We start from the raw sequence: 21,823 nt of genomic DNA, 5'->3' as shown, positions 1-21,823 counted from the left end.
TACCGAAAAATATGTCAATATATGTACAGTGTACAATTGTTAATGTAATGTATATATGTAAATATATGTACAGCAGATAAATACACAGGCTATGAGTAAGTAAAACAAATAAATATGACTGCAGGCAGTGCAGAAATGTGCAGAAGTTGATGAGCCTTTACACTAAATGTACACCGACCAGGCATAACATTATGACATTATAACATTATGAGCGGTGAAGTGAATAACACTGATTATCTCTTTATCATGGCACCAGTTAATGGGTGGGATACATTAATGCAGCAAGTAAACATTTAGTTCTTAAAGTTTATGTGTTTGAAGCAGGAAAGATGGGCGAATTTGGACAAATGAGCGAGTTTGGACAAATTGTGACATCTAGATGACTGGGCCAGAGCATCTCCAAAACTGTAGCTTTTGTGGGATGTTCCTGTCTGTAGTGGTCAGAATCTATCGAAAGTGGTCCAATGAAGGAACAGTGATGAATCGACGACAGGGTCGTAAAACTCATTGATGCTCGTAGGAAGTAAAGGCTGGGAGCAAATCAACAAATGAGTTACTGTAGCTCAAAATGTTTTATATATGTATATACATAGATTAAAACTATAATATACAATAAATTCTCAATTATCTATAGTTATAATCATCTAGTAATGATACAGAATATAGAATAGAGTGGATCAGAACTGCATGAGGATCACTGGCAGGAGATTTAGTAGAGCATCAGTGAGCCTCCATTGTCCTAATGGTGTAGTGTGGGACCCAATATTGGAGATTTCTTCAAATTCTTTGAAACGTTTGATGATATTATGTACTCTAAATGATGAGATATTTTACAGTTTTTCAATTTTATACACAGGAACATTATTCTAAAATTGTTCCACAATTTGTAGACACAGTCTTTCACAGATTGGTGAGGCTCTGCACATCTTTACTTCTGAGAGACTCTGAGACAACCATTTTTTCCCAATCATCTTACCGACCCGCATACGCAAACCTAATTCCAGTTCCATTATATTGAATGGTGCATAAAATGCGCATTTTGGTGGCGCACATCTGGCAACCCTGACTGCCTCATACACGCAAATATGGCGGACGATAAGGTTTGTACATGTTTCTTTCACCAGTAATAATTAACTTTTTCCCACAGAGGAACGTGTGTGAGGGAGCTGAGAGGTTCTTGTGGCGTATAAACTTGATTATGAAAGTATCAAGTATCACGTTTCTGAAACTTTATATTGGCGTGTTGGTTTGTGTGGGTTTTAATGTAACATATTCATGTTGTAAATAGTAACCAAGTCAGTAGATCAGTAGTCCCTGTTGGGCATTAGATCTTGTTTTTCAGTAGGTCCCTGTTGGTCAGTAGATCCTGTTGATCAGTAGGATCTTGTTGTATAGAAGGTCCCTGTTGATCAGTTGGATCTGTTGTATAGAAGGTCCCTGTTGGTCAGTAGGATCCTGTTGGTCAGTAGATCTTGTTGCCTGTATGTTGCTGTTGGTCAGTAGGATCTTGTTGTTCAGAAGGTCCCTGTTGTTCAGTAGATCCTGTTGGTCAGTAGGATCCTGTTAGTCAGTAGATCTTGTTGTATAGAAGGTCCCTGTTGATCAGTAGGATCTTGTTGTTTAAAAGTTCTCTGTTGGTCAGTAGATCCTGTTGATCAGTAGGATCTTGTTGTCCAGAAGGTCCCTGTTGATCAGTAGGATCTTGTTGTTTAAAAGTTCTCTGTTGGTCAGTAGGTCCCTGTTGGTCAGTAGATCTTGTTGTATAGAAGGTCCCTGTTGGTCAGTAGGTCCCTGTTGGTCAGTAGATCCTGCTGGTCGTATGTCCCTGTTGGTCAGTAGATCCTGCTGGTCGTATGTCCCTGTTGGTCAGTAGATCCTGCTGGTCGTATGTCCCTGTTGGTCAGTAGATCCAGCTGGTCGTATGTCCCTGTTGGTCAGTAAATCCAGCTGGTCGTATGTCCCTGTTGGTCAGTAAATCCAGCTGGTCGTATGTCCCTGTTGGTCAGTCGATCCTGCTGGTCATATGTCCCTGTTGGTCAGTCAATCCTGCTGGTCGTATGTCCCTGTTGGTCAGTAGATCCTGCTGGTCGTATGTCCCTGTTGGTCAGTAAATGCTGTTGATCAGTAGGATCTTGTTGTTCAGATAGTCCCTGTTGTCAGTAGATCCTGTTGATCAGTAGGATCTTGTTGTTAAGATAGTCCCTGTTGGTCAGTAGATCCTGTTGATCAGTAGGATCTTGTTGTTTAAAAGTTCCCTGTTGGTCAGTAGGATCCTGTTGGTCAGTAGATCTTGTTGCCCGTATGTCCCTGTTGGTCAGTAGATCCTGTTGGTCGTATGTTCCTGTTGGTCAGTAGACCCTGTTGTTTAGTAAGTCCCTGTTGATCAGTCAGTCCTGTTGGCCAGTAGGTCCTTTTGGGCATTAGGTCCCTGTTAAACATTAGGATCTTGTTGTTCAGAAGTTCCCTGTTGGTCAGTAGCATCATGTTGGTCAGTAGATCCTGTTGTTCAGTAGGATTATGTTGCTTGTATGTCCCTGTTGGTCAGTTGAACCTGTTGGTCAGTAGGTTCTGTTGCTCTATCTAAAACGTTCTGTGTCACCTCAAGGGTCTTTTTCTTTACACTATCTTTGTGAGTATTCTTGTCACACTGAGAGCTGCAGTGACACGATAAACCCAGTCGTTTTTCTACTTGTCTCAGTATGTTTTAAATCTGCAACATTTCTTGGTCTTGAGTGGTTCTTTTAGATTTTTTAAGGGACTTTCCCCTGTTTATTTGTGTCATGTGTTTTTTAGGACCCTTTTAGACCGCTGAAGGATCTAACTCTGCTTAAAGGTCAGCTGGAGGACATTCGGAGGCGAGTGGAGAGTGAGGTGCAGGATGGAGGTCCCCAGGTACGTCAGAATCTAGGGATTCATTGCTGCTGCTGCTGTGTCCAAGACTCTTCCAGGTTTATTGGAACAGAAAAGAGTATTAATGTTTTTTAGGGAAGAACTGCAATGGAAAGTAAATCTGTACATCAAAGAGTTGTGAACGTTGCATGATGTGGGTCATTAAAATAAAAGTTTGTGTTAACGAGCACAGGAAGAAATGAATGAAAGCTGAAGCTGAACCTTTTCATAACCTACCTGTTTGTTTTGATTTAGAATGGAAGGGTTCTGGGCTCTCCCTTGCTCAAGGGCTTCCTGGCTGGATATGTCGTAGCGAAACTGCGTTCGTCAGCCATCATGGGCGTCCTCGTAGGAACTTGCACAGGCATCTACGCTGTGCAGAACTATAACATGCCCAACATCGAGCAGACCATCAAGGGCTTTTTCAACTCTTTTACAAAAAGCAAATAGAGACACTGGCAAAGAATGGGCAATCTGAAAATTCCTTCCTGGAAGTACTGCATCTGGCACAAATGTACGGTTTTCAATGTGTAAAACCTTTTAAAGAGACGTTACCAGGTTGCCATTATGAAAAGAACATACACTTGAACTCAGGGCTGAGTTTTCCTAAATAGATGTAACTCAATAATCATCAGTTTATATAATAAATATAATTTATCATTTTATGATTCTCAAGATTTTCGAACATTCCAGTCATTCTCTGTTGAAATTCGCACTGCAGGCTGGTTGAATTATTCACAGCATCTACCATGTCACTAGTGTCCAATTACAGCCCAGTCGGCACTGATTCGAGCCTCTCCGTGTAGCCGATGCGGGTGATGACCAGGCACTTGGTGCTGTGCGCAAGCATTCCTGCCTTTCTGATGCTGGAAGCACATTTGCACATTAGCCCTACTGGGTGGATATGTTGTATTAATAAATGGGAGATAAATAAACGTTTTTTGAAAATATCATCAGGGTTCGAAGCGGTTGACTGCTATGCAGTTGGATTCAAATCGCTGACAATGTATACGTTTTATCCAGTGCAAAAAAAAAGTGTTCTGATTTTAAGTGCCATTTCATCTCTTTTTTTCTTTTTCTGTTTTATAGACCAATGTGAACACTTTTCTGATGTTCTGCCCTGTTGTGAATGTATTGTTCTTTTTGCCAAATTGTGTTACAAACTTTTCCGGCATGTAATTTCTGCTACATTTGTGGGTTTTTTTTTTATATATATATATATATACATTATAATTTTTTTTGTAATTTGACCTTATTCATATAAATAAATTCATTTAAATACTTGTTGTTGGTGAGGTGTTTTTTTTTAGGTTGGTTCCTGAATGCTCATATCGGTGGTAATAGTGTAATGCTGGCTTGTTCTATACACCTCATTTAAAATCTGCATCAAAATGTATTTAAAAAAAATACCTCAAATGCTTCACAAAGTATAATAATTACAACCTGTGGGAATTTTAGTGAGCTTTTTTCTAATGCCTGTAGTTAATAAACAGATGTCATTGACATTTAGAAATGATTCTTCTGGATATTTATAGTGTTTATATATAGATATGTAGTTCCCAAGTTACAATGATAACCAGCTCCATCTTCCATTCAGAAACCTCCCTCACCTTGTCTCCAAATCGTCCAACATGGGCTGTCCCTCTAATAAACTCATTTCTAATCCTGTCCCTCGTCGTCACTCCCAACGAAGATCTGTTCTAATTGTACCTTAAATAAATAATTTTAAGTTTTTATTACTCTACTCAAAATGTGCATGGACAAATATGGATGCTTCATGCAAATGTATTTATTGTTTTAAATGTTTATTATTAGTGAAACCATGAAGGCAAAATATTATTGTAAATGTTTGAAAGTAATTATGGTCTTTTAAATCACATAAGTCACTAAATGGATTTTTTGCCATGTTTCCACACGGACGGTTTTAATTGGCGGCATGTGCATCATGGCCGATTTTGGTGCTTCATTTCAGACTTGGTGCATCAGTAAAACAAATGTTTAGTGATTAATAATAATTTTTTCGTTGGAGTTCATTCTTTTTTTTTTTTATCTGAGTGAAGAAAGGACGTTGTGAATAAATGTGTGTTGCGGTAAAAGGTTTTAATTTCGCCTTTAAGTAGATATTTTCTGTGGCGTATAGGAATCACAGTCACCGGGTTATGCACCATTTCTGTGTGCATTACTATCTTACATCACAGTGGTTTCAGGGCAGGCGGAAATGTGTTCGCTGAAGTGAATTATTTTAGAAAAGACTTAAAAAATTGCATTTATCATTTTCCCAATTCCCATCGCTTGTATTTGGCTTATTCCCAGTTTTTTGTAATCTGTATTTGGAGTGACATTTTGCTAAAACATACTTTCTAACACCTTAAAGCTAATGTTTAATTTGATACAATCGAATGCACAGCTTTGTTTTGGCGATACGCATCCAGGAGTCTGAACAGAATCATCAGTTCCTCCTGTTTTGGTTCCTCTTATGTGTGTGCACACTAAAGGTTGAGCTGGCACACTGAGAAAGATCAAATTACCGACATTTATTTTCTCTCTATAACCTGATCAGCCTCGGGCAATTAAGGTTTGAATGTTTGAGTTTTAACACTGAGCTGAAACGTCTCTTTAGTGTCTCCAGCACTGCTGTGCAGCACAGCGCGTTCTGCAAAGCCAGCAGTGAAACAGATACACTGTGATGAGGCTTTGGTTTCTGCCGCAGCTGCAGAGATGCATGTATCATATAATCTACTGAAGCCATCAGATGAACACTAACTTCATATCTCAGCTTGACACATATATGATCGTTAAAAATTGTGTTTAATGCAGACTAGAGACCAACATATTTTACAGTGGCATGAAGACATGTTTAGCACTAATGGTAAATATAAATCAAGTCTAAACAAATATTAGCGTACGCTAAACAAGGTGGTGTTTCCTCAGTGCTTGAGTGCAAAGGACTGTATTAATTGCATTATTTAATTATTCAGAATAAATAATGATTTGCTGTGAAAAATATGATTTATTTTTTCATTTTCATAGACTCCAGTAATCCTCTTATTTGTCCAAAATAAAAACTCGCACACATTTTGTTAGTACTTATTTATTTCCACTAATTTGAGTTTTCCAATTCTTTATTAAAATCCTTATTAATCTCATCTGCTACTCGTTGTCTTATCACACAGTGCAGCATAAAAAAATGTGAATGAATAGTAAAGAAATTCAGTTAAAAAAATATATACGATACCGATAATGATGAGGAGAAGTAACAAGTTACCCAGAGTAACCCACAGCGCATTAGCCTTATAATTCAAATGATATACATGAAGCTTAAATTTGATTCCCCAAATATCTGCATTAATAATGCTCTTAAAGTCTGCTCCTAATATTTAAAGTATTACACTACTTTAATTTCTGAAAGGCAGAAAAGAAGCGAATGGAAAAGGATCTTCACGCGGATGCAGATTTATCCCTCGTATATCCGTATATTGCAGATCCTGAAACAAAAAGTGGCAAGAAAAGCCATTTACATTTATATACCGTTGTTTATGTTGAAAGTCATGTTGAAAGATCAGTGAATTTACCTTTATCTAGCCGCAGTTGGCACGTCCCTCCACCAAAGTGTCAGACTTTGGATCTCCGTTCTGGTCCACACACCAGCATTTGGTCCCATTCCAGCACTGCTCAGGCATGTACGCACCGAGTGCATCACACTTGGGCTTGTAGAATGGCAGAGGGATGGGGATCAGACCTGCAGCCTCCTTCTGGCACTTAGTGATAGGTACTGAGAAAAGAAAAGAAAACAATTATTGGACATGTATGTTTGTGTAACATTTGGATAGAAGTCCAAAAAAAACCAAAATGAAAAAAATAAAATAAAATAAATAAATAAAGAAGTAGGATTTTTGTTTTATGGGTATGTTTTAGTACTAAATTAATGAATGTTGACTTTTTTAAACAGAGCGTTTCACCCGTACATAAGACGGTTTACGATTCTTTTGTATATTTATTTATTTTAATAATGTTTTTAATTAACTGATCCTTTTTGATGAAATTTTTTTTTCCAAGTAAAATTATTCTATCTGAGCAGTATGTCAGAAATATTGATAAAAATCTGGAATATCAGAAAAAATAAAGTCTCCATGATATAATTTGGTATTCAAACAGGAAAAAAGAGAGAAGAGATAAATGTTTTAAAATATCCCAGCTAAACGGATTAAAATCCATATTATGGGAGAGCGGTTCATAATTATATAACCTGAGAACCCAATACTTCCCAATACCTGAACAATTGTGGTCACATGACCGAGTGTTAAAGGGAAAGCCATTGCATTTGACGATTTTCATTGCGTCGTTTTATTGTGGGGTAAAAAGATCAGGACGAGTAAAAGGATGGATGGAGGGAATGTTGTCTAGTCTAACCTACCTTCAGGGTTAGGAGTGGACTGCACCTGGAAAACACAATCAATGCAAGAATATCAAATGGAATCTAATGCAATATATCATGGGAACGTTTCTGCCATCTTAAACCTTTATGAAGGTTTTTGTGTATAAGTGTAGAGAAATGTTTAGTTCAATCCTGCCACATGGTGGACAGATGTTCTTACTGCACATTAAAGGTGAAGCCTTTTACCTTGTCTGAGGTGTCAATAGCCATCAGGTGCAAGGAGCTCATGGGGACGGCCATCTTCATTGGAGTGCGATTAGCTGAACAGGGAAGAGGAAGTGAAAGAATTAATACTTCCAAAATTGTTTAAGTGTTGACTATTAATGAAGCCTTCTTTGGCCTTTTTTAAAAACATTTAGCACCGGATAAACCAAAATATAAGAAACGTTGAATATTGATCCTTCAACACCTCCTTCAATCTGAACCAAAGAAGGCGAAAAACCTCATGTCCATATCCAGTGTGTCCCACATGCCCAGACTCACCCCTGGCTTTAATGGTTATCTCCTGCAGACGTTCTGAGCGTCTCTCCAGCATGCTGAGCTTCTCGCTATGCTGGTACACAGAGTAGGCAGTGAAGGCCTGACCTGCGATCAGCAGAGTGGCCAACACCGTCAGTCCTGCCACAAACAGCGCCTTCTTGTTGGAACCCCTAAAACAGGAAACGGGAACAAGGAGCATCTCAGTCTCACTTCTATACTGAATTGTAAAAATGGTCACAACAATAAATATAGTCTTTCTGAGTATACCGGAAATGTTTTTTTTCCACTTCCACAAACATGTTGTATAACCAGCTCAGTGTATCTACTTGTGTAGTTGCATCATATCTGTGTAACAACTTAATTTATAGATAAATGTTGGTTCCAAGGCAGTGTCTTGGATCCATCTCACTGTAAGTTAGTGTTTTATACATGCCACCATTTGGGTTCAAGACCCAAGATGTTTCATGTATTTTATTCTGTCTGAGACAGGAAGCGGTGATGTGTAACCAAAATATTACTAATTATTTGTTTATGCATTTATGCTAGTAAGATTTTATATATATATATATATATATATATATATATATATATATATATATATATATAGTTGTCTAATCATTCAAAATTCACTATTGTGTATTTTTATATGATTGATTTATATATATATTTTTTTGTTTTATTTATTCTTTTTTTATATAGATATGAATTCAGAAAAACGTGCAAACTTGTGTTCATATGCTTGAGCTTTCTGGGGTATATATATATATACACACACACACACACACACACACACACACACACACACATATATATGTAAATATACAAATAGTATATATAGAAATTATAGAAATGAATTTTCTCACCCTCCTGAAGGCATCATCCCAATGGTTGGTTGCTCATTTGGAGCAGAAACAAGTTGTTCCTCAGACATCTCAGACAAAAGTTCAGGGAAGACAGAAACTTTTCTCAGCTCGGAATTTAACAGAACTGAAGCAGAACTGATCAGCACAAAGAGGAAAAAATCCCAAATCAGAAAAAAAGATGAATATGCATGAGCCGTTCTTTTTTCTGATTGGCTGTACGGTGTGACATCATCAGTTGCTTGGCGCAGTCTCGATTGAATCAAGAGCAGCTGCCTGACCTGCCACTAATCTTTGGAGCTTCTAGACGTTTAACAGAGCTCCTGAAGTTCCTGTGATATGTGAAAGTGAAATAAAAATAAATAAATGATCATAAAATGTGACTTGAGTTGAGGTTTGTGTAACAGTTTAGCTCTGATATAGAAATACGATTTTTTTTTTATTGAAAGAGGAACATTTTAGCTGGTATAGAAAGTTCCAGTAGTAGAAAGGAAGGTGGATGATGTTGGTCTTACATCCTCAGAACTTTTACCACAGTTGAGGTGGTGACTGATCCCCAGAGAACCACCTGTACTTATATTTTTGGGGAACGTGCACAGGTACAAGAGAACCTTTCTTTGTTTTAGGTTGGTTACACCCCCTGCATCCACAGGTACCACGTACATTATTTGATACATGATCACACCCATCTCTGGTTCTTCCCTCACGTGTTCCCACGAAGTTAGAAAAACACAATTGTACAAAATGTCTTCAGCATTAGAACCCAAACCTGTTCCAGCACTGTGATGCTCTTGTGTACAAAGTGAGCTCCATGAAGACACACTTGAGGTTGGATTGAAAGTACTGGAGTGACCTTCTCAAACCCACAGGACACTTTTGGAATAAACAAACACAGAATCCATTTCAGTCTTCGGTGCCTGATATCATAAAATGTGCTTGGAGCTGGAAAAAAAAAATATATACCATAATAGCATTGCCCCAAAATGTAGTGTAAAGCCTTCACAGAAGATTAGATCTTAACAGCTAGAGGGGAATTAATTTGAAAGGGATGTTTTAAATAGTTTAGTTTCCTTGTGTATTAAAACGTCTATGCAACATTGAAACAAAAGAAAAACACTGATTTTATTGTAACCGATACAATCAGTATAGTCTTGCATTTAAACAGGAAACACCTAAGGTAAAACAATATTTGGGGGCACTTTGGGAATGTCATTCAGAGCAACCTTGAAAACAGTGTACACAGTATTCCAGCATTTTCTAGAAATTGTTCTCAAACCACGTTCATTAGTACGAGTCGTGCCAAAACCAAAAGCACAATTGTTTCAACATCTATGATAGAAGAAGTAGCAAAACCACTAGAGGAAGTAAAATTCTCAAACCCGCATATCTGTGGCTCGTCCTTAATCCCTGTTCCACATAGATTTCCCATAATGCCAGACTCAGGCCAAGAAGCACTCTGTCTACCATATGAATGTGTGAGCAATGAAAATACAATGCTGCACGGGTGGGAAGGGGTGGACGACATCCCTACATTTAACATAAAAGCAGGAGTAAATAGAGATGCAATTCCTAAGTTATTTGTTGAGGTTTAGTTAATTTTGAACACCGTGGCCTCATAATGCAGTCGATGTCATTTTCACTTCCATATCAACATAATGACGATCGTGGCGCTGGAAATGAGGAACACATGAACAGAAGAGACAGGAGTCAGAAAGCACTATTTGACTTTTTATTTTGAAAAAAATCCGTAAGTTTACAGACGACGCCCACGGCGACCTCCCTTTCTGCGGGTGCTGTCTGATGGAATTGGGGTGACATCCTCTGGAAAAAGGAAAGGGAAAACCAGAATTCAATATATTATCCATAATCGATATTTGTTTATACACAGGACCAATGCCAAACACACACACTTTTACTAATAGCCACAAAACAGGAAAAGATTTCGAAACGCTCCAGTGGATGCAACCTGCTGGTGTGTTTATTGTAAACATACAAAACCTGATCTCTCACCTACACAGCACTGAAAATTTATGTCCATGTCTGTTGTCTTTCTCTAACAAATTACATGTAATTTTTAATACCCCTTCTCTGCAGAACAAAATGTCCAAGGAATAGAGTCTGACTTGATCAAAACAGACCAGGGGGTGGGGGTTGTGATTTAAAGGCTGGACAACATGTACATGTTTATCTCTTTTTTTTTTTTTTTTTTTTTACACATTAATGGTATTTTGGCACACACCCTTGTCCAGAGCGACTTTCATTTATTTCATTCATAAAACTGAGCATCTACAGGGTTAAGGGCCTTGCTCATGTGCAAGTGACTGCTTGGTACAGATCAGAGTCAGGTCTGTACCTGACCCTGATCAATAAAATCAATGGCATTGGACTTTGTATCCTGTAGGTTATACGGTCAAATCCCAGCCACGCCAAGCTGACACTTAAAGTGCAGACATCTTCATAGACTATTAGCAACAATCCAGCATTTTAAACTTGTATACACTAAAAAGGCATCATGTGATTTACCGCACTGAATTCACTGATCGAATGTCAATCTAACACGCTGACTGCGGCAAAAGAACCCAACATGAAAGTTGAGAGTAGGGATTATTTAAGTTGTTTAAATCACTAGACTTTATATGTCATGGTACTGTAGCTTTAATAGTTCCACCGTATGCAGCAAAACTAAATATCAACTCTACACATTAAGTATCTAATCATTAATGGAAGCTTTTTTATATTTTTTGCCAGGTTTTCCTCCTCAGAGACCCATATCATTTATCTATATAGATTATGAGGTCATGAATGTTGGGAATTCATTTGTACAAATGTCCCGTAAACCTACCGATACGGCCGATCTTCATGCCGGAACGAGCCAGAGCCCTGAGAGCAGACTGAGCACCTGGTCCTGGAGTCTTGGTTCTAAAAATAAAAAATTGTAAAAAGTAAAACAATTTGAAATCATAATTCAACCCACACTAGTACCATATTTAATACCATAATCTCTAAAGACCAGCAGATTTTTGAAGATTACAGAGATTCAAATAACGTGTTATATATATATATATATATATATATATAAAAAAAAAAAAAGGTTGAGACCTCTATACCAGATCTTGCATAGGATGCACTAAAAACACTTCAAAAAAATCTAATTACGGTTTATCTTGCACAATATTAATATTCAGCTCAATATTAAGCCATAAATCTACTACAAAAAAAATCCAAAATACAGAAGTTGGAACTTATTTAGCTTGGAAATGGTAAGTTCACTTCATGAAATTTACCCAAATGCTGTGAAACCCCTACATTATCGCTTTATACTGCCCCCTAGAGGAATAGAAAAAACCCAATACAGGTAGTTCTCTACTTATGATTGAGATACGTTGCGACGACCCCCTTCGTAAGTCAAAAATTTCATGTCGAAGATGGTGCAATGACTGACAGTCTTTCCTGCTTTATGCTGATTTATAATTATTTTCTGCTCTAAGCTGATGGCTTTCTTCTTTTTTTCAGCATAAGCTGGAGACATACTAAAATTGCTGTTTGAAACAGGAAAAAAATAATACACTGAGACAACTTTACTCCACCAACTGCTAGCGATAGTGGGGCATCTCACAGGGCATCCCAGCTGTGCGTCCAACGTATCGTACGCTGCTTCGTTACGCAAAATTTTTAGTATTTTTTACAATTTGGACGTATCGCTATTGTCATCGTGAGATCGAAAAATCTTAAGTCAAACCATTGTAACTCAGGGACTATCTGTAATTAAAATTCAATTAAGGACTATGAATGGCTTTAATTTTTTTTTATTCGTTTTCTAATTATCTGAAGGACATTTATCAGGCTGCTGGCCCTTATGTCTGAATCCAGCCTGATAGATCACTATATTTTGGTGCTTCAGTGCTTTTTTCAGTCCTATAAATGATTAACACACAGCATTAATGGAAACATGCAAACTGAAAAGATAAACAATCGCTCGACAGCACTTCTCACCTGTTCCCGCCGGTGGCTCTCAGTTTGATGTGCAGTGCGGTGATGCCCAGCTCCTTGCACCTCTGAGCCACATCCTGAGCAGCCAACATGGCAGCATAGGGAGAGGACTCGTCTCTGTCGGCCTTCACCTTCATTCCACCAGTCACGCGACAGATCGTTTCTCTGCGAGCAAGAGGGGAGTGGTGAATTGGTTTGCTGAAAATGTATACACCATAAAACTGAACTCATCATAGTTAAGGTATTTGAGTTATGGCTTTAGATTTTCCAGTGAATAAAGACACTAATTTAGAAACTAAAACTCTTCAGCCTGAACCGCTCAATGAACACGTTTTCTTTCCGCTTTCATTAAAAGGGAAATGAAAACCGTTTCATTTTCATTCAGAAATACTGCAAATGTAAACGCACCAAGGTGTGCATTATCTGATCTCCACATTACCATGGAAACATGGCCAGGCTGTATTTTTCTACCTCATCACTTTTTTTTTTTTTACATTTTATCTCCAAACCACAATTTTCTTTGTTATTTTTTTTGACAATATAACAGGTGATGCTGGCATCTCTGGCTATATTCATGACGGGTTGTAACATGAGACATTTCACTAGTTCTTATAGTATTACAACAAATACAATTTTATGTGTCTCATACTCATTCATCCAGAGTACGACATGCAGTGAAATGCTGATTACGACTGTAAGAACAAAAAAAACGATTGTATAAGTATACAGTAAAAAAATATAAAGTATAAATTTAAAATAAGTATAAAAAAGGTACTATAAAATTATATAGACTAAGAGAGAGAGGTATGGGTATGGATATGACAGAGGTATTGACAGTAGTCCAGATGTGACTGACTGAAGTGTGCATGTGCTGTATTAGTGCCACTGGCATGTGCCGGTCCGTGGCAGTGTCAGTTGTGCAAAAAAAGTAAATATAAGAAATATATAATAGTCCTAGAGTGTTTTAAAAAGTAAATAAAAGCTGTATGAGATCCTGCACTTTAAAACTCATCAAGAACTACAGGATTGTCCCTGGTGAGACATTTTGGAAGACTTCGAAATACGTATTTTCTGCGTCAAAGAGTCGTTTAATAATAAATTAATTGCAAAACAGTCTATTAATGCATGTTTGATGTGCATGTGCGTGTTATAGGAATCAAACTTCGAGTGGCTCTTCACAGAAAATACAAGTACAATATGGTGTATGATCTGCGCCTGGATGTTAAGTCGAGGAATTGATTTGGAGTAAACTTCGGAATATTATTGGATTGAGTTCTGATGGTGGGGTGTTATCTTCTCTCTTTCTACCCGTCTCCCGGAAATCTTTACAGTTAACGTATAAAGTGGTTTATGTCCTCCAAATCAGCAATACCCGCGACTCGACCACCTGCAACTTACTTGCCGGAGAGATCGGTGACATGCACGAAGGTGTCGTTGAAGGAGGCAAAGATGTGGCAGACTCCGAAGACATTCTCGCCTTCAGCGACCTGCGGTCCCAGGCTGATCACCTGCTCTTCCTTCTTTTCTTTACCCTTGCGTGGTGCCATTGCTGGGGGGTAAAAAATAAAAACAAATCAATCTAAGAGTCTCCAGACTATAATCAGATTAATCCTCTTAGCATTTCTTTCCAGATGTGAAGAACAATTTGTGCATCATGTCCTAGACACAATTTCTGGTTTCTAATCAGGTAAACACGCCTGAAATACACGCTACCTTCACTTAGACCGATTATAAACAGTTTACATTTTATTTTTTACAAAAAAAAAAAAAAAAAAAAAATGGTGCATTGGATCACATGAACATTTTGTAAATCACAGATGCAACCAGGTCCAGGTGGTTCCTCGGTTTGTTTTCTCCTTTAAACTCCATGCCAGCATCAGTTGCTCTTTACAAAACCATACGGTTTTGGAAAACTACATATTTTGATTAAAAAGTTTGTTTTGCAGGAGTCACGTGTTGGGTTTTCACGTGTATTATCTCATGTACATGACCTGGTCATGCATGGACTCAGAATGGATTTTAAAACAAACATCTGCCGGGTTGATTGGATGTAGTTTGGTATCGCTGCACTGGTTCCACTGTATTGGTCTGATTGTGGGATTTTACAGTCTGTGACTCCCATTTTGAGGGATTCATTAGCACTAATATCTGACCTGGTGGTTGGGTTGAGACATCGCTGCCTAAAGTCCTAAAAATGTGACTAGAACCTGTGCACTGGATAAACCTACTAGATTAAAAACCAGCCTGAGTTTAATTCAGGCCCGATTTCATATTCCACGGTTTAACTCGTGTTTATAATGTAAACAGTTTTCCGTATTAAACCTCACTGGTGATTTAACCAAACATTACCATCACTACACGTCCAAACACCACACCACCACACACCCAGCACTAAAACCAGACTAAATACGAGCTTATACCAGGAATTAAACCCTTAATTTCCACATTTTCTGCTTTATATTTAACCCAGCAGCGAGCTGAGAGCCACACTGTCCGGCCCTGAGCCGCTAAACCCCCGTAGAGCTCCACACCAACGCTCGGTCTAAACTCCCCGCAATATAACTCGCTTTTTCTCATCAATACACCGAGACCACGGCTTCTTTAATCCAAATAAACAAATCCAAACTGCAATTCAACACACATTTACTGAGAATAACGCGGATTAGTGAAGATTCCAAACTGCGGATTCTGTACCTCTGTATGTCTTCAATCGAGGCCGAAGCAGGAAAGGAAGGAGAGACCACTTCCGGGTTGAAAAATCAAGCTAGAAACACGGAAGTGATTGTGAAAGCGCGGGGCGGCTTCATAGAATAAAAGTCGCAGCCGCAAAACAAAATGGCGGGCGCAATCGTGGATTAAAATACTGTATATATTGTTTTTGTTGTAAACAAGAATTCGCAATGATTAATTGCAGTGAATCACAATGAAGATATACAGTAATGAGAAAAAAAAAGTCTTTGTCGTCATAACTAATTTTTTACAATGGATTCAAGAATAAGTTTAACGGTTTTGACATGTTCTTGAAGAAAGTAAACAGGGACTAGAGGAGAATAATCTAAAATTGGTTTTACAATGAACAGTTCTGGCTTTGTGATGATGATACTTACCCAGGATACAAAGCAATAACGCAATTATATATAATTGCTTGATATATAGAGCTGAGCCAAACATGTTTATCTTAGTTTAGTCTCATTAGACCACAAGATGTGGACAGGTTGTCTTCAGCCACAGTGTCCGAGCACTGATAAGCAGACAATCCACTTCTGAAACCTCTAAAGCAATGCTGCAGCATGAGAGAGGTAGAAGGTGGTAGCTTAGTGGTTATGTCATTTTACTTTGGATCTGAAGGTCATGAGTTCAAATCCCAGCCACACCAAGCTGCCACTGTTGGGCCCCTGAGCAAGGCCCTTAACCCCATAGCTGCTCAGTTGTATAAATAAGATCAAATGTAAGTCGCTCTGGCTAAGGGCGTCTGCCAAATGACAAATGTGAATGTCATGCATCTGTTTTTTGAAGCAGCTTCTGCACCTGACACACAGCACGTTGTCTCAACTTCTTTGAAGGACACTTGGGAGGTCTGTTCTGAGTGGAACTTGTCTTGGAAAACCTCTGTATGACCCCGGCCACTGTACTGTAACTCAGTTTTAGGGTGTTACCGATCTCAGAGCCTCGGCATCTTTGTGTAGGGCAACAGTTCTAATTCTCACACTCATAGAGTCTTTACCATGAGGTGCCGTGTTAAACATCCAGTGGTCAGTATGAGAGAATTGGACTTAAAGCGCCAAATTTTGACCGCTCTAATACAAGATACACACATTTGTATGGTCCTGTCAAGCGGACAAAAACATGAACATGATGAATAGGACATGTGTCTTTGCATGGTTAGATGACATACAGCTGTAATCACTTAGGGGGTTTTCACTTTTGTTGCCAAATATTAAGATAATAATAGCTGTTTTTTTAAGTTATTTTAAAAGGAAATTGAATCTATACTTCTTTCAATTACTGCATAAACACACGCAGCCACCTTAAGGCTGGTGTACAGGACAATCCCCTTTGAATATTTCAATAGGTAGGTCCCCTGGTGGTCTAGTGGTTAGGATGCGGTGCTCTCACTGCTGCGGCCCGGATATAATATTGGTAAAACATATATTTGAAATATTGTTTAAAGAATTGTTCAAAATTTGTTCACTGCTCTAGTAGCTTTACAGAATGTACAAATTATAGAACAAAATTCACTTTTATATGTGCATTAATCGCTGATGAGCAGCCTGTGGCACGGAAAAACTCCCTTAGATGGTTTGAGGAAGAAAGCTTCAGATGAACCAGACTCAAAAGGTTCCCCTGAATTAATTCGGGTGATATCAAGAGTGTGATTATAACTCATTAAAACGTTATAAACAATAAAGAGTGAGAAATATCATGAGCACCAGTGTGTGTGATTCTGAGTAATGACCTTTCTACAGTCTAATAGTCGTTCGGAGTTGTGGAACCAGGAGCTCCTGAGAAACTCATAACACCATCTCCTCCATAAAGGAAATGAGGAATCTGTGAGTGGGGTTTTGTTTCCATGTAGCCAAAGTAACAAATCACTTGGAATATTATTAGAAAATACACTTATTATTTCAACTACATATTACAAATCATTCCTAAATTTGATATTAATAATTTTGTTTGTGTGTATTGCCCTTAATGTTGTGTCTATGTCCATATGGACTTCACTCACAGAGCGCTGGTTTCTTCACAGCTGGAACTTGAGCTGGCGCTGGACTCTCTTCCACAGCTGAAATTTGAGGTTTGGTGGTTTCTCTTCCACAGCTGGAAATTAAGTTAGAGCTGGTCTCTGTTCCACAGCTGGAACTTGAGCTGGATTCAGTACTACAGCTGGAACTTGAGTTGGAGCTGGACTCTCTTCCACAGCTGGAACTTTAGCTGGAGCTGGACTCAGTTCTACAGCTGGAACTTGAGCTGGAGCTGGACTCTCTTCCACAGCTTAAATTTGAGGGTTGCTGGTTTCTCCCTGTCCCTGTCTTGTAAGCTACTGTCTTCAGGAGAGACACACAATGTTAACTCACACAATTTATATCAAACAGGACTTTATTTATGTTATTCAGATCAAAACAAAGCTCAAACCTTGCATGACAGGACTTTCCCAAAGACTGAAAAGAGGTCAAAAAGGGCCATGCTGTCAATTTTTAACAAATCCAAGTTTTAGATGAACATGTTTCCAATGCCGCTCTTTCTTATGGTAGAATCCCTCTGAGACCACATGAATGGAGTGTTTAAAGGCTCTGGCATGGAGAAGCTGGTGTTGGATTTGTGATGATCGCAAATGTTGAGCTATTTTATGAGTTGGTCAGTAGCTCCTAGTTTTATAACCATAATGACTGTAGAAGACTGTAGAAAGAACATTACTTATAATCTTACACTCCAGTGTTCTGTATTGTTTAAAGATTTATGATCACACTCTTGATGTCACCCAAATGAGGATGGGTTCCCCTTTTGAGTCTGGTTCCTCTCAAGGTTTCTTCCTTATAACATCTAAGGGAGGTTTTCCTTGCCACAGTCGCCATGGCTGCTCATCGGGGATAAATGCACACCATTCAACTTAACTGTTTAATTCTGTAAAGCTGCTTTGAGACAATGTCTGTTGTGAAAAGCGCTATAGAAATAAAATTAACTTGACTTGACTTGACATACACGTACTGGACATACACGTACACATACACTTGATATACACATACTTGACATACACGTACAGTGCAGCCAAGAGAAACGCTACGAAATGAAGAGAATAAACTGTTGAGAGTAAATTAATTTGACTGTTGAGAGTAAATTAATTAAATCTTATGGAGCAAATATTGGAATTTAGGTTGTAAATGTAGGTCAGTGCTTCTGATAGTGTTTAGGTCAGTAGGGAAGGCTTTGCTGGCCCTGATGTCCTGCCACTGTCACAAACAAAACTTTTATAATAAGAAACAATCAAAAGGAATTATAATTATTATTCATTTATTTTCTTCTTCTTCTTCTTCTTCTTGTTTCTCTGCTACTTTGATGTCAGAGTTTACTGAAAGAGAAATGCAGAGGGGTTTTAGTCTATGCTTCCATCACATGTGTGCAGAGGTGGAAAGTAATTACATTTACTCATGTTACTGTAAATGAGACGTTTTTTGTTTACTACTGTTTAAAATATATTTTTTTTTATCTGTAATTTTCCTTTTAAAATCGCCAATGCACAATTAATCTGCCTCTATTACCAGTGTCATGTGAAATGATTGGAATTTTATATTTTAGAGTAGATCTGCTGATGTTGCATTAGACCTGAGCATTACTGTATAAATTGAGAAAACTGAGAAATTGGTGAGTGGGGTTTTGTTTCCACAAGGACAAAGTGAAATCGTCATTTTAAGATCTGCAGTTCATCAGGGGCAAAACACTTGGAATATTATGAAAATATATTCTTGTTACTTCAACCACATTTTACAAATCAGTCCTAAATTTGATATGAATAATTTTGTGTATGTGTGTTTTGCCCGTAATGATGTGTCCATGGCCATCTAGATTTCACTCACAGATGCTGAAGGCACTTTAACTGCATTTTGGCCTTGAGGTGGAGATAGACTCTTTTCCACAGATTGAATTTGAGGTGGATTTGGTTTCTCTTCTACAGCTGAAACTTTAGCTAAAGCTGGACTCATTTCTACAGCTGGAACTTGAGCTGGACTCATTTCTACACCTGGAACTCTAGCTGGAGCTGGACTCTTATCCACAGCTATAACTTGAGGTGGAGTTGGACCCTGTTCTACAGCTGGAACTTGCGCTGGACTCTGTTTTATAGCTGGAACTTGAGGTGGAGCTGGACACGGTTCTACTGTTGGAACCTGAGGTGGGCCTGGACTCGGTTCTACAGTCTGAACTTGAGCTGCAGCTTGACTCTGTTCTACAGCTGGAACTTGAGCTGGAGCTAGACTCTCTTCCATTTCTGGAACCTGAGAAGAAGCTGGACTCTCTTCTACAGCTGGAACTTGAGTTGGATCTGGGCTCGGTTCTACAGTTGGAACTTGAGCTGCAGCTAGACTCTGTTTTACAGCTGGAACTTGAGGTGGACTCAGTTCTACAGCTGGAACATGAGGTGGAGCTGGACTCTGTTCTACTGTTGGAACCTGAAGTGAGGTTGGCGTCTCTTCTACAGCTGGACCTTGAGGTGAAGCTGGACTCTGTTCTACAGCTGAAACCTGAGCTGGAACTGGACTCTCTTCTACAGCTGGAACTTGAGGTGGAGCTGGACTCGGTTCTACAGTTGGAACTTGAGCTGCAGCTTGACTCTGTTCTACAGCTGGAACTTGAGCTGGAGCAAGATTTGGTTCTACAGTTGGAACTTGAGGTACAGCTGGACCCTGTTCTACAGCTGGAACTTGAGCTGGACCCGGTTCTACAGCTGGAAGTTGAGGTGGAGCTGGACTCTCTTCCACTGCTGGAACTTGAGGTGGAGCTGGACTCAGTTCTACTGTTGGAACCTGAGGTGGGGCTGGCGTCTCTTCTACAGCTGGAACTTGAGGTGAAGCTGGACTCTGTTTTACAGCTGGAACTGAAGGTGGAGATGGACTCTGTTCTACAGCTTTAACTTGACCTGGAGCTGGACTCTCTTTCATAGCTGGAACTTGATGTGGAGCTGGACTCTCTTCCATAGCTGAAACTTGAGGTGGAGCTGGACTCAGTTCTACAGCTGAAACTTGAGCAGCAGCTTCACTCTGTTCTACAGCTGGAACTTGAGCTGGAGCAAGACTTCGTTCTACAGTTGGAACTTGAGGTAGAGCTGGACTCCATTGTACAGCTGAAACTTGAGGTGGAACTGGACTCTGTTTTACAGCTGGAACCTGAGGTGGAGCCTCATGCTCCTCATGCTCTTCACGATCCTCAAGCTCCTCATGCTCCTCATGCTCCTCACGCTCCTCACGCGATTTAAAGTGTTCAACAGAGCTATAACACAACAGAGATACTGCTGTTAGACACTGCTGTTCATCTTTATAATAAAATTACCATCTGATGTTATATGAAATACCCACATATGACCAAACCAACTCTTTCTATCAATAGCTTACACTTTATGGTTGTTGAAGAGTTTGCCATGGAGTCTTTCCTTTGCCAAATTCGCTGCCTCTTGAGTCTCAAATTGGACATAGCCGTACCCTTTTGTCCCTGTCTTGTAAGCTACAATCTTTAGGAGAAGCATACAATGTTAACACACACAATTTATACCAAACAGGACTTTATTCAGATCAAAACAAACCTTGCATGACAGGACTTTCCCAAAGACTGAAAAGAGGTCAAAAAGGGCCATGCTGTCAATTGTCAACAAATCCAAGTTCTTGATGAACAAGTTTCCAATGCCACTCTTTCTTATGGTAGAATCCCTCTGAGACCACATGATTCTCATGGGCTTTCCCATGAGGAGATCATAATTAAGTGTTTCCAATGCTCGTGCAGCTGAGGGGTCAAAACAGGTCATTCATTACAGTAAAAAAAAAAAAAAAAAAGACTATGTAGTCATATTCAGAATTATTGCACAAAATTTTGGTACAGACTGGTTAAAAAAAATAAAAAATTAATAAAATATACACTTTTCATGGATTATATCCATGCAATAAAGCATTAAAATACTACAAAATTGACACCTGAGCATTAAGTAGGCTATAAAGTGCTATAAAATGTAGAAATAGTGTATCATGTTTGGTGTGGTTTGAATTACCATCGGCCCGGTGGTAAAAGTTTACATATGCATAGCCAAATGAAGCACCATTGTTCCGGTTCTTGCAGACCCAGACAGAGTGAATTTGGCCTGCAGGACTGAATTTTTCTTCCAGCATATGCTCCGTCACTTCAGGGTGCAAATCACCCACATAGAGTGATGAAAGTTTGCAATTCATTTAACCTAAAAAATATTAGTCAAACTCTCAATGTTGAAGAAAAGCAAAAACACCAAACCTACAGTTTGTAACATATAAACATCAGTAGGAATTTTAAAAATGTATAACTCTGAAATGTGGAAGGATTGTAAACCATTAAAGCCCAAAGGATCTTATATTTCTGTGTATATATATATATATATATATATATATATATATATATATATATATATATATATATATATATATACTGACTATAAGCT

General features: G+C 38.7%; 4 protein-coding genes across 6 annotated transcripts in view; 1 reads left to right on the top strand and 3 right to left on the bottom strand.

Annotated features, from left to right (window-relative positions):
• Positions 1–990: 990 nt before the first annotated feature.
• Positions 991–4,173, top strand: LOC124398220 (SLC35A4 upstream open reading frame protein). Its single transcript, XM_046868305.1, has 3 exons — positions 991–1,100; positions 2,794–2,892; positions 3,145–4,173. Exons 1-3 carry the CDS (start codon positions 1,086–1,088, stop codon positions 3,337–3,339), a joined length of 309 nt encoding a protein of 102 aa, XP_046724261.1. The 5' UTR covers positions 991–1,085; the 3' UTR covers positions 3,340–4,173.
• Positions 4,174–5,964: 1,791 nt separating this feature from the next.
• Positions 5,965–8,824, bottom strand: cd74b (CD74 molecule, major histocompatibility complex, class II invariant chain b). The gene is made up of 6 exons (XM_046868301.1): positions 8,668–8,824; positions 7,808–7,974; positions 7,511–7,584; positions 7,304–7,328; positions 6,462–6,661; positions 5,965–6,374 (listed from the first exon to the last, which is right to left on the bottom strand). The coding sequence occupies exons 1-5, from the start codon at positions 8,733–8,735 to the stop codon at positions 6,468–6,470; spliced, it is 528 nt and encodes a 175-aa protein (XP_046724257.1). The 5' UTR covers positions 8,736–8,824; the 3' UTR covers positions 5,965–6,374; positions 6,462–6,467.
• Positions 8,825–10,379: 1,555 nt separating this feature from the next.
• Positions 10,380–15,481, bottom strand: rps14 (ribosomal protein S14). Of its 2 annotated transcripts, none has more exons than XM_046868303.1 (5): positions 15,349–15,481; positions 14,053–14,203; positions 12,658–12,819; positions 11,507–11,583; positions 10,380–10,485 (listed from the first exon to the last, which is right to left on the bottom strand). In XM_046868303.1, exons 2-5 carry the CDS (start codon positions 14,199–14,201, stop codon positions 10,418–10,420), a joined length of 456 nt encoding a protein of 151 aa, XP_046724259.1. In that variant the 5' UTR covers positions 14,202–14,203; positions 15,349–15,481; the 3' UTR covers positions 10,380–10,417. The 2 variants fall into 2 exon arrangements, with proteins under 2 accessions (XP_046724259.1, XP_046724258.1); XM_046868302.1 differs by lacking the exon at positions 15,349–15,481 and adding an exon at positions 15,296–15,317.
• A 3,215-nt stretch (positions 15,482–18,696) lies between these two features.
• The window catches only part of LOC124398209 (skin secretory protein xP2-like), a 6,388-nt gene continuing 3,261 nt past the window's right edge, over positions 18,697–21,823 (bottom strand). Inside the window, exons 2-6 of one of the 2 annotated variants that reach the window (XM_046868291.1) lie at positions 21,404–21,586; positions 20,945–21,141; positions 20,757–20,872; positions 19,227–20,634; positions 18,697–18,721 (exon numbers count right to left, since the gene is read on the bottom strand). In XM_046868291.1, coding sequence (XP_046724247.1) covers positions 18,719–18,721; positions 19,227–20,634; positions 20,757–20,872; positions 20,945–21,141; positions 21,404–21,581 — 1,902 coding nt within the window. In that variant the 5' untranslated portion in view covers positions 21,582–21,586 and the 3' untranslated portion in view covers positions 18,697–18,718. Of the gene's footprint in view, positions 18,722–19,020; positions 20,635–20,756; positions 20,873–20,944; positions 21,142–21,403; positions 21,587–21,823 lie in introns of those variants that run through there. The other variant, XM_046868290.1, reaches the window with a different exon arrangement.

This window comes from Silurus meridionalis, chromosome 15, assembly GCF_014805685.1.
Source record: "Silurus meridionalis isolate SWU-2019-XX chromosome 15, ASM1480568v1, whole genome shotgun sequence".
NCBI lineage: Eukaryota > Metazoa > Chordata > Actinopteri > Siluriformes > Siluridae > Silurus > Silurus meridionalis.
Note: the sequence above shows the minus strand (reverse complement) of the source record. Positions and strands in the feature narration are given on the sequence as shown.